General features: G+C 37.8%; 1 protein-coding gene across 2 annotated transcripts in view; it reads left to right on the top strand.

Annotated features, from left to right (window-relative positions):
• Positions 1 to 1,476: 1,476 nt before the first annotated feature.
• The window catches only part of LOC117405917 (stAR-related lipid transfer protein 13-like), a 153,648-nt gene continuing 142,246 nt past the window's right edge, over positions 1,477 to 12,878 (top strand). For both annotated transcript variants that reach the window (XM_059030485.1, XM_059030484.1), the window contains exons 1-2: positions 1,477 to 1,634; positions 10,016 to 10,865. In XM_059030485.1, coding sequence (XP_058886468.1) covers positions 10,206 to 10,865 — 660 coding nt within the window. In that variant the 5' untranslated portion in view covers positions 1,477 to 1,634; positions 10,016 to 10,205. The remainder of the gene's footprint in view (positions 1,635 to 10,015; positions 10,866 to 12,878) is intronic.

The following is a 12,878-nucleotide window of genomic DNA, read 5'->3' as shown; positions in this document are numbered from 1 at the left end:
CTAAATCATTGCATTAGAGATATTTTGTAGAAAGATATTATTAAATAGAGTTCAATTACTGATTAGATAGCATTTTAAATTGAAACAGTAAACTTAAAACAGCAAAATTAAAACGTTGTGCCTTGTACAAATAAATATAGACATCAATAAAAAATAATTACATTATCAAGAACTTTACACAATTATTATACCAAATTAATCACGATATATTACTGATTCTAATTTTATTTGCGTGTTTAAATGCATTGCACAGACTGTATTTATCTTAAGTAGTTCAATTGTGGGGAAACCTCAACGTTTCTAGGAATATATTTCAAGGGCAATTCTCATCCATCTCACAAATCTGCATTATGCCACACTCGCTCTAGTGCTCAGCACTGCTTCAGGGCCCGGATGTACTAAAGGGATTTGATCCCGGATCCAGGCTCCGATCTGAGCAGAGCTTCAGTGCTCTTTGAAGACTGAAGCCATGGCTTCATAATTCCATGACTCAGAAGCGACTGAATAATATAGCTATTTGCTTCAATCATCACTCATGACAACATTGTGCCACCAATTTATTGTTTTGAATGATTGCCACAGGGTGCAATGTTTCGTTATACTTGTTTGTAACATATTTTATTATTTCAGATCGAATAATCTTCATGTATGCCCCAGCTACAGAAACTGTCCCCACCACTTTTGAAACCAAACTTATGGCACCAAGTCAGGATATGGTACTCTGGCTCTGTTACTGATTACCAGCGTGTTATAGTTCATTGGTGTTTTTATTCTGGTTTTAATTTTTGGTCTTTCTGTTTACCAGATACAGTAAAGTGTCACTGAGACAATAGATTGAAAGTAATCAGTATTGATCCTTGGGGGAAAATGATTAGAGTGCATTAGTTAAGTGCTTGGTAATTAGTGATTAATTACGTAATATTAAATAGGTACTTTAGATAAAATGACAACCAGATTAACTAAAGTGATTCTCCAGTGGAGAATGGTCAACCGCTTGTGACTCGGTCAACCGTTTGTGACTCGGTCAATCGCTTGTGACTCGGATGGAGCGTGCGTAGAACCGTTAGTGTAGCTGAAACATGCAGGGACACAGAAAGTGACTGAAGGTGAGCTGAAGGGGTTACAAGAAGAGTAAGTGAATAATCCTGAACGACAGGTACTGTCGTTAAACTGACAGCAGCATGCCTCCTCCGCTAATCAAAGTGGAGCTCCAAGGCTGACACCAGGTGCTTCGGGTGGTGAAATAAGGCAGAGCACTGGCTCTTGGCATAGTAGAATGTATGAGCACTCTGTATTTATAGCATTGGCTGTTCCTGGAGAAACAGCATGCTCCTGCTCTCTCTCTCTCTCTCTCTCTTTCTCTCTCTCTCTCTCTCTCTCTCTCTCTCTCTCTCTCTCTCTCTCTCTCTCACACACACAAACACACACACACAGACACACATTCTAAATGGTTTGGTCACTGCTTGTAGGAGGCTGTGTTAGCCCCCAGGGATTCTTACACATACTTCTGATGACAGAGCTCGGGTACTGCAGACGGGCCAACTGAAATGCTTTTTATGAGTGAACTGCTCTGTTTCTTTTGACATATAACTATATATATATATTTTTAAAGTTCATTCCTGACAGTTGGAGTGGTAAGTAGAGTATCATTTTGACTGCCTGCCTACACTAGATCTGGGTTAAAAATATGGACTTGCATTAAGTATGAAAACATTAAGTACAACAGGTAACCTTTTGATTTCATTTTGCTCTTGTTGCGGAGGCACATTTCTTGAGTAAGATGTTTAAAACTTTACCTTTGTGGAATGCAAGATCTGGGTAACTATTGATACTGCTGGTTTGAAGCATTGGTGTATGTTGACACATTTTAGATGTAAGTGTTTTGTTTGAATTCTGCATACTTTCGTTATAATTTGCTCCTGTGACTGTAGTAAATAAAGTAGTTGTACCAGTAGTATTAAAACTCAACCAAGATTTGCACTGTACCAGTACATTTTTTATGCTTAGCTTCCATTGTATTGTATTTCTTTTTTAAAGCAGTTCAGTCTTCCCTGGTCTTGTTTTTCTAGATTTATTACATCCCAGACTTTCTTTTATTAAATATAAAAACAACTTTGTAATGTTTCACCAGCCGGTCGGGAATATCCACAGCTGGTATAAATATACTGACTGCTCCTTGATGGGAAAGTTAATTATTATTTAATATTAATCTGCTACTGCTGCTGTGAGCAGATATCCCCCACCAAATAAGTTTGACAACTGCTATCCTCCATTTCAAGTAAATATGTTCAGTATATCAGTTTAAATGGAAATAATAATGTCACTTCACACAACAATCAAAAACTCAAATCATGTTGGGAATCATAAGATCAATACATTTTCACGTCAGTAAATTGGTAACAGTGTATATAACGTGCGTATGATTGCTTGTTCTCTATATGAGATGAACATGTTTTTTCATGCACCAATTCTTCCACAATGCAGGTGAAGAATATCTTGGGCATAAATAATAAAAAGCATTGTATTAAAGTGGAGGAATAACAGAAATGAAGCCCCACTGAATCATCTTAGGGAACTCAGGAGCACTTTCTAAACAGGATACTAAATGTTTGTACTTTCATGGCATCATAGAAGTGACACAATGCACAGCCATTCATATTTTGCAATATGCAATACACTTAACATGACTTTCAAAGAAGCAAAATAAGAACATGGTAAAAACTTTTGTAATGAGGCATTTGTGAAATACTAATGCTTACAAAGTGGTAGCATAAAAAAGCAATTCCCTCCTTTTAAAAGCACTCTGTAGGCAACCTAAATCAATATTTAACATGGAGTACCTGGAATACTTCTGTACCCAATTCAAATCAATACTGAAAGAGAAAGTGTGCCCTGACTGTGCTGTATTGTTCCGACTTGTGTTCGTGCATTCTCAAGAATATTCTTATAGAATCCGATAGTATTATAGTGTTTTTGTGTCAAATGGTGCAATGCAGAACCAGGGTGGGAAAAAAGAAAAATGTACCGGTAGAGTTAGGGGTTTAAAAACATTTTGTGACCTACTTCATTATTGTTATTACTTTTAACAATCATACTGACAGCATCATATTGAGCTCAAAATCATTATTTCAAATGCAAAATGTAGTTACATTCATTCAAACAGTTCCTTATCATTGTGCACTGTATTAAAATAAAATCATTTTTCTAACCATAACTTCAGCATACCTTAATAATAAGGTCAGCATACAAAATATTTTCTTCACATCTTACTTATTGCTATCACACACATAACTCTTTTTAGCATTCCACAACCTCTAATTGCGCCTACAGCATCTAAAATATTGCTGTAGGGGAATGCAAAAAAAAAAAGTTACATTTAAATGAGAACAATTTCTTACATCTAAAAATGATTACTTTAACAAAGACCTTTTCTGTTGCAAACGCTTAGCTTAAAATCCACTGTTTGTTTATTTATTTATTTGTTTGTGTGTATTTATTTTTAAAACTGAAACAAATGAGTTTTACAGGACATACATTCTTCTCACTAATTATAAACATTTACAGTATGTTTCAACAAGTTTTAAAACTGACATCATTTATATTCCCTCAGCCAACTACTGGGTGGCATACCAAAGTCATTTCAATGCTCCAAACTGCCAAAAGAGAAAATATCTGGTTGCGTATCTGAATGTGGTATTCAATGTTTTTTTCAGTTGCAGCATAGTTGAATGGGAGTTATCTACACAGAAGCGTGCTTTAATTTGCTCCATTGTTTTTGTTTAAATCAATTTTTCATCTAGCAGCTAACAGAACACAAATTGGACAGAAATATTATGACGAGTACATTAAGATTAAGGGCTTGGTTATCAAAGTATTTGTAAATTATGTTGCTAACTAAAATATGGTACACAATGATTCAGATTTCATTAAAAGGAAATGTTAAACTTTATTTCTAATTATATGTAAAGTAAGGTATTCAAATGTAATATGTTCTATATTTTTTTTTAAAAAAATATGTATCTGTAGCGTATGTTCCCTTGCGAAAAAAGTTATATACTTGTAGTATATTTTTCTATACTGACATTATTTAAAGTATACAACAAGCATTCCACTTCATAAGTACTCCAAGTATGCTTTGTTTCAGTATAATACAAGTATAAATAAAGTATAAGATAAGTACATCCTATAGTATATTTTTAGTATACTAGCTTTCAAATTCCTGCACAGGTGTTCAACATGAGAGAGTGCTCTTAATGAGTACCATATAGGTATTATCCCTGTAACATCTGGAATTCACACAACGGTATAGAAATAATCTTAGATTTTTCTACAGTAATTTACATAAGGAATGTAACATAAAATGCTGGATAGCCAACATGATTCTTTGCAAAGCCTGTCTATTTGTATTCTGGGCTGTCTATCTATCTTACCACCACGTCAGCACTGCTTTCCTCCTTACATACATAGTAGCTGAAATAAAGCTCTCACTCCCATAATGTGTTGACCTGTATAACACATGCTAGCACACAATGGGGTAGATGTAAGGATATGTGCAAAGTGATTTGCGGGTGCAAAACCCCCATAATAAGTTGTGTTTAGCAGCCGTAAAGTCTGATTTTAGTGGCCGCTAAAAATGCGGCGTATGTAAAGAATGGTGTTCACCGGGCATTCTGCATCCGCTATCAAATTTGGACTTTGTGATCATTAATCCATTAAAATTATGTTGAAATGCATTCAAATGAAGAGCATGGAATTGGGTGGGGTCTGGATATTAAGCGGGTGCAAATATTATAATGTGATGTAAGCATTTTGCCTTGCACTTAGGCAATTGCTGACCCTCCAAAAACTTTATACCTCTTCTTACAAGGTGCAAACCACCGTAGAAGTGAGTAACTAAGAGCTGTATAAAAGCACACACCTGCAGAGACCTGTCATTGGCTTCAGGATGGCTGCTGTGGTACACTTTCTGATGCAGGAACACTTGGCTCTTGTTGAGGAGAGGCAGGAACAGGTTCGGTGGAGAAGGGCAAGACAAAGAAGACCCTGAATATTTAATCCCAGGGTCACTTTGTTTGGGACACCGGAGGATGCGGTGCTAAAGCATTATCGTCTCACTCTGCAGGTCATCCTAAACCTAATAGCTAAATTGAGGGGTGAGCTAGACCCCAGCGTCAATCTAGGGACCGCTATCCCTGCACATGTGAAAGTGCTGTGTTCTCTGCACTACTTAGCCTCTGGTGCCTTTCAGACCACAGTTGGAATGTCTGGAGGGAAAGCCCAATCCACCTTTTCCAGAGTGCACATTTAAATGGCCAGAATATTAGGGCTCCCGAGTGGCGCATCCAGTAAAGGCACTCCATGTGGATTGCAGGATGCGCCCTATAGCCTGGAGATTGCAGGTTCGAATCCAGGCTATGTCACTGCCGAACGTGACTGCGGGTTCCTAGGGGAGGGCGCACAATTGGCCGAGCGACCCCCGGGTAGAGAGGGTTTAATTCGGCAGGGGAATCCACGGTTCAACACGACCCTTGTGGTCGATAGGGTGCCTGCGGTTCTGCAGTGGAGCCATCGATCTGTGTTGTCCTATAGGTCTGGTGGCCTTGCTGTGGATCTGCAGATTGCCTGTAGGCGGGATGTAGAGCGAGAGCTCTGACAATAGGGCAGTGTTAAGGTCATGTGATCGCTCTGCTGGCATATGTAAAAAGTGTGTTCAGTATTAATAAAATTACAATATGTCGAATATGTCGAATCCACTAACAAAGGATACGTTTTGCAAAGTATAAAGAACAAAAAAGGCAGCTTTGCATTTGTACCGTGGGCTCAGTTTTGAGATGCTGGAATGCGTTTTTTTCTTTTGTAGAAATTTTTCCATACTAATTTTTGTACTTGATAACATTCATTTAAAAATTCAATTGATGCCTCTGATGAATACGTTTTTGTCACTAATTAGCTATTAACTTTGATGTATGTTTCAATAATAACTAAATCAAGTTATTAATCAAACTCATAAATCTTGTTACATACCGGTAATTGATTCATTAAAATGTTTGTTTACTTGTTTGCTGCTCATAAAAAATATATATGAGCCAATTTTACTTCATTCATGAGACGGGCAATTTTAAAATCCTGTCTACAAGTGTCGCGGGATTGTGGAGCCTGTTGGCACTTATAATAAGAGACATGCACTTCTTTCTTGTTTGATGACCAAGAAAAATAACTGTATTACTAAAATTTTCAATTATACAAAGGTACCTAATTTTAAGGTTTGATAAAAAACGTCTAGTTTTTGTAACTTATTTTATTTACTAAAATTAAAGTGTTTCAAAAATTATTTTCACTCAGTGCATAGTCTATGTGATTTCCATCTCTCACAATGTTTATTCAAATGAATAAAGGACAGTAGATTAGGTTTATTTATAATGTTACAGATTTAAAAATATAAAATGTTTTTAATTTGACATTTTCCCCAAGGAGTGCTAATAGTGGGATGCAGTGCCTAATGCAGCTGAACAGGTGGGCCTCTGGTAAAACAAGTTTGGGAACCCTTGATTTAAGGGACTCATTTTCAAGCTAGGTAACCTGTGCTGGGTGTCTCCAAAACATTCATCATGCAATGAGTCTGATGGGTTTTTTTTTTTTATTATTGTAGGGAAGCGCACACTGTTGTTGAAGGTGAGACTATTAATCAAATGAGTCTAACGCTTTTACCTTTATTCTAACATTGATCAGGCCAAAAACCACTTGCGTGGAACTAACTAGAAGCATGTGTTCATGGTCTTTAGAAGACTAAATATTGGCAAGGACCACACAAAATCATATATCACCTAAGCCAGCGGTTCTCAAACTGGGGTCCGTAGAGAATGCTCAGGGGGTCTGTAAAACTGACAAAGCTACTCTTTCTGTTTACACAACATAGTATTCCATGGTGCATGAACAACCACGTAATAATCACATTTAGGATGACAATAGGACTCCGTATTCACAGCGACACAACGTAAAAAAAAAACAACTGCTTTGTGATAGCGAATCAGAAGTGACGTTCGTTTTTCTGAGACGTATTTGGCGGGTGGAAGTGGAAGCTATTGTTACAGTGTGTGAGCAAACTACATTGAAAATGGATACGCATTTAAAACGTCCTCATCGTAGTACTGCTAGTTGTGCTGAAGCCACAGTGCAAAGTCCAGTAGCAAGAAACAAATGAAGAACAGAAAGTTTGACGGAAGTTATATTGATTTTGGTTTTATGGAATTTAGGGATGGCCGACCACAATGCGTTTTATGCTTACAAATCCTATCTAACGAAGCAATGAAACCTGCAAAGTTGAAACGACACCTCACAACAAGGTACCCAGAGTATAAAGATAAATCCAGAGACTTCTTTAAACGAAAGAAAAGAATAAAATCAACAGAAAACTCAAATGACAAACATAATGTCGGTTCCAGGAAAAGGCTCTGAAAGCATCCTTCTTAACAGCTCTTCGGATTGCAAAAAGTAAAACATCCCATACTACTGGAGAAGAACTGATTCTTCCAGCTGCTGTAGAAATGTGCAAAGTGATGGTAAGTGAAGTTGCAGTGAGAAACTGAAGGCCATACCACTTTCTAATGACACAATTGAAGAGCTTTCAGATGATATAAAATGCCAACTAACTGAAAGGCTACGTACATGTGAGCAGTTTGCAATTCAGCTTGATGAGACTGATGTGGGTGATGCAGCGCAATTATTACTTTATGTTCGTTATGTGTGGCTGGAGGAAATTTTGGAAGATTTTCTTTTTTGTCAGGAGTTACCAGGACAGACAACCGGTGAGGAAATCTTCAAATTATTGGATGATTTCATGGAAGCTGAAATCGCTGAATTGGGAGAAGTGTGTTGCTGTTTGCACAGACGGTGCTGCCGCTATGACAGGCAATAAGAGTGGTGTTGTAGCAAGAATACGAGCCATAAACCCACAGGTAATCGTAACACACTGTATGTTGCATCGCCAGGCCCTTGCATCGAAGAGAATGGAACCCGAATTACATGCTGTACAAAGCAGAGATTTGGAAAACTAGACTGAGCAGTGGAATCCCAGATGTTTCCGCTCCTGACATATTCTGTGGTTACTAACCGCACGACAATTGACTGTGTGAGAGACTCTATCGTTGCTCACCTTTCGTGTAGTACCATATATCATGCCTTAAAATTTAAATAAGTTTACTATAACATGCATCTCTTTCGAAACTGCATATTTGAGACTTACATAATGAATGGAAGCATGACTGTAACTAGCTATGAGGACACAGTGGTTGTGTCCTCGGTTGTTTGTTTTTTGCATCATCAGTGTTGATGCTCATGTAAAAATTCTGGTAAAGTACAAAAGACTCCTTCATTTTCTCTGTTGGTGTAACATAGATCTGGAGGTTGAATAGTACATACCAAGCAGTCATATAAATACTGACAGCTATTGCTTGAAACCTAAGTTTGACCTCGGTAAAATGTCAGTTCTGGTTATGCTGAATGGAAGTACACAACCTGTAATAGTTATGGAATTAATTTGTTAGCTGCAATCAGTTTAATGCATGGTTTGATTTATTAAAATCTCAATCATACAAAGACACACACAAAGACTCTTCCTAAATCCTCAGGAAATTACTTTGAAGTACTTTGGGCATTAGTCAGACATCAAAAATGGTTGCTTCTCTAACTAAAACTAGTATCAGTGGTAACATCATTCTCTAAGGAATGTGTTAGTTTAACAATTTGTAGGGGAACTTAAAAAGCCATAAGAATTTGGGTTTCAAACTGAAGGCTAATGATGAGGTGGGCCCATTTTAAACAGTGCAGATTTGAAATCATTGTATGACTGATGAATAGTCCAACATGTAGTACATCACTGACCACAGATAATGGTCAGGATTCTTGTGTTTAGCGATGTCATCACAATCATGTCTGAAACAGAGCCGGGCTTGAACAAATGGAATTGAGCCAGCTGTGAAACGGCTGGTTTGGGTTTAGATTCTGAACCATCAAAGTAAATCTGAATGCGAATGAAAACATTTAGATTTTCCAGATCAGGCTGCCATCAGACAATTTCTTCAAACAGTCATCATAAACACTAATACTCAAACAGTCTCTCACCATTCTTGCAGTTATATGAATGAAGGCTTCAAACAAGCTGACAGCTATTTCAATCTTGCTATAGAGTGAATATGGCATGTTGTGGAATTAAATAAATTAGAGAACAATCATTCATTCAAATATTTTTTGTAGTCCTTTTTTGTCTTGTCTTTTTATCTTACCTGTCTCACTGTCTTTTATTCTACCTGTATAGCAAGTGAATGGATTTTTCAGCAGTAAATATTCTTAGCGTGTCACAGACAGCTGTACAAACAAAAAAACTATTTGCTTGCTGGTGTAAAAAAACATATATGGATAACATAATGGAAGTTCTTTGTAACAGTGCGTGACATATTATGAATATGGGAAGTATTCATATAAAAACAATGCATCCAAAACTTTAAACAGGCATAAAACCTGAAAAAATTGTTGAATATGATCTATAATTAAACCATCTACTACATGATTTATTATGAGGAAAAATATGTCCATGTTTTGTTTTTTTTTCAAATGGGTCCCTTTTTCTGCATTTTATTAGACACCATAACAAAATAAAAATCTCTTTACAAATGTTTTAAGAGCAATTAGTACAGGTACAAAATATCACTGTTATCTTAACTATTGTTGTAGATTTACTTTCATTATCTGTTTCAGTCATCACAGCCTGAATATGTTTGCCCCTTGATCAGTGTGTAACCATTAGCCTATTCCTCTGCAACACTATTGTCCCTGTAGATGTAATAAAGACCACAGTATTACTTACTGCTGTATTTCTGACCTCCGCTAGTATCGTAGTTGTGCTTTTCAATTTTTTCTTTGAGGGTGTACTAATATTTTTGCAAATATTAAACTGTATATACATAAAATATATACTAGAAACTAGCTTGCCATTTAACTATGATGTGTTTTTTTCCAGATGCTGGACTGGTGCTGTTTAAATGAAACAAAACGAATATGTGCTGTGGACGGTTTCTGCACTAGCGGGACCACTAGTTGGGTAGATGAGGGCCAATTTAAATGGAGCACTGGATTAGCCTTCCGCTAGTTGATGGACTCTAAATACTGGAATACAATCTGTACTAATTAAGGAGGAACTAAAGTAATCTATGACCTTCATGTATCCAGGGTCATCAGTAGACAGAAGGGGAGGTGCACATTTATTTCAGTGTGAAACCAAAATGGGGGAATATGATAATGACTTTGATGGATGTTATTTAGAAGGAAATGATACATTATTGGATTCAGTCAATGGCTCTTGCAAAAAGAAGACAGTTAATCTGAATAAATCTGAAGCTCACATGGACGCTGATGATGAGTGCCACTATGGGGTTCTTCTGACTTTGGCAGACTGTGAGGAAGATCCAGACTACGCCTCCATAGCTGAGGGTTGCAGCTCCCCAGTGCAATTTGACTCTGGGATTAGGCCTGGGGAGCACAGAATTATCAAGCACAAGGCCAGCACCATCACTTTCTCAGATTATGGGTTTTCAAGCAGTGGTTTGTCGAGCACGAGCGCCGAGCTTTTCATAAACGAAGGCTCGGATGCAGATTCCTCTTCTTCCGAAGGTGAGGATGATGTTTTCACTGAGCTCCCACAGTACAGGGAGTTTCTGATAAGCAGGCACAGGAGGACAGTGAGTCGGAACAAACAAAAGGAAGAACCTCTTAATAGGATCCCTGAAGCCCTGCCAGGATGGTCCAGGGACACACGTGAGTCTAGCAGCACCAGCAGCAATGAAACAGAGGAGGACTTCAATATGAAGCAGGTAAGATAGACTCTGTGGTGTATTAGGCCTTATTGGAAAGCTGTGATGATATATAGCGAAATGTTTGATTACAAGACACATTGATTTGTCAAACCACACAACCACCTGGTTTGCATTTAGAACACCCTCATATAAAAGTAATTTTATACTCAATTACTCATCAGATGGTTGAATCAAGTTGAGAAACTGTTTTAGGAAGTGGCCACATCTTCAATACTTGGATATCTTCCTCGTGCACTTCTGTTCTGGTCGAGAAAGCTTGCCCACAACTTGCTTTAAATGTTTGTGTTATTTTGCATGTCAACTGACATCTTTCAGATATCACAATCTTCTGCAGCTGCTGCATATCAGTCATCACTTGCTATCAACTGCATGCAGACCAAGCTGTAGTTCTAGAGTGGTTGCCATCCTTAAAGACGCAGGACAGAGTGTTCCTTGATTTTCTGGTTGCAGCTGCGTTCTGGGATACAGATGCTTTAACCCGATGGGCAAACAAATTCTGATACATTTTTCCTTCTAACCATTTGATGTCCAATTAACCACAATAATGGCAATGGTTATTGTTGCAATACCAATAGATTTTGCTTCACCATTTATTGCATTATTCTTTTTTTTCCCCTCTACAACTGTAAAATTTTAATAGAAGCCCTAGAGCAATGCAGGAATAAGCCAGAACCAGCTATAACACAATGTTTGGTTTTACTTCAATAGGCCAACAACATCATTTCATTTTTTTATTTATTTTTTGCTTTAGGCTGATGATTTATAGGATACATAATGAGTTTGAATCATATCATATTTATTACCTCTGGTGAAGAAAAGAAAACTTTTTTTTGCGATATAGGTGCCAACATTTTTTATGAGGAAATTGTTTAGTATCACACTCGTAGTATTCCAGGATATCATGGATTTCAGTACTCTGGCAATTTAGTTTCCTGTTCTGTGACTGACATCATAGAAAGGGCCTCCACCATACTTATTGTATCACATATAGTGTAAATGTGGAGCTCAGGTGGGGTCCTATTACCTGTAACACAAGAACTAAACGTATAGTGCAGTGAAAACAAAGTCTAGAAAACCAAACAATAGACAGTGTAACTACTACCTGTATATAAGAGACATAGGGGCTGATGAAAGGATACATGCATATTCTGCAGCTGCAAAACTCCCATATTGCTGCCAAAAACCGTGGGACTTTAGTGGTCACTAAAAATACGACGTATGTAAAGAATGTTTTTCACCTGGCGTTTTGCACTCGCTATCAAATTAGCACTTTGCCATCATTAATCCATTTTAATGTTATTGAAATGTATTCCTCTTACAAGGTGCAAACCATTGTAGAAATAAGTAATTAAGAGCTGTATAAAACCACACACCTTCAGAGACCTGTCATTGGCCTCAGACCCAGGGTCACTTTGTTTGGGATGGATTGTCCTTTCCGCTTGTCTCTGCAGTTGTGTCAGCTGTGATGTGGATGGTGGCCCTCCTCCTGCGCCTGCTGCATGCCTGTGCTGCATTGCAAGTTTAGTTTTTGTTAGCTGTCGCAGGTCCTGCCACCTTTTCATCACCTGGTTGACTGTCCTCCTGGTAACACCGACAGCATTGACTTTCTCCACTATATAGGACCATATGGTCTCTTTGGTAACATAATAATCCAAATAACTAAATTTCATGCTGAGTGACCTCAGCTGTAAGGAATCTCAGCTCCTCCTTTCCATACGCCAAGAGGACTTTGCTGCCCTTCATCTGACATATTTTTTTTGTTTCGTTTTATTTTCACACTCCACAAATCTCATCTAGCGCCTACTGGTGTCTGTACTCCCAACTCACCTCACCTCTGAGCTGTAAGTGCAGCCGCTAAATAACCCGATGCACAGGCGGCGCTCACTGCGACCCTCATTATCATGATTGAAGTTCATTATTTGTGTGTGTTGAGTAATTTGCATTGCTCTTAAACTTTCATAGGCCGCAGTGCAAAATAATTGCCTGTCAGCTAGGCAATTTGGATTTTGC

This window comes from Acipenser ruthenus, chromosome 9 (genome assembly GCF_902713425.1).
Source record: "Acipenser ruthenus chromosome 9, fAciRut3.2 maternal haplotype, whole genome shotgun sequence".
NCBI classification, from domain to species: domain Eukaryota; kingdom Metazoa; phylum Chordata; class Actinopteri; order Acipenseriformes; family Acipenseridae; genus Acipenser; species Acipenser ruthenus.
This window is presented reverse-complemented; position numbering and strand designations above follow the sequence as displayed.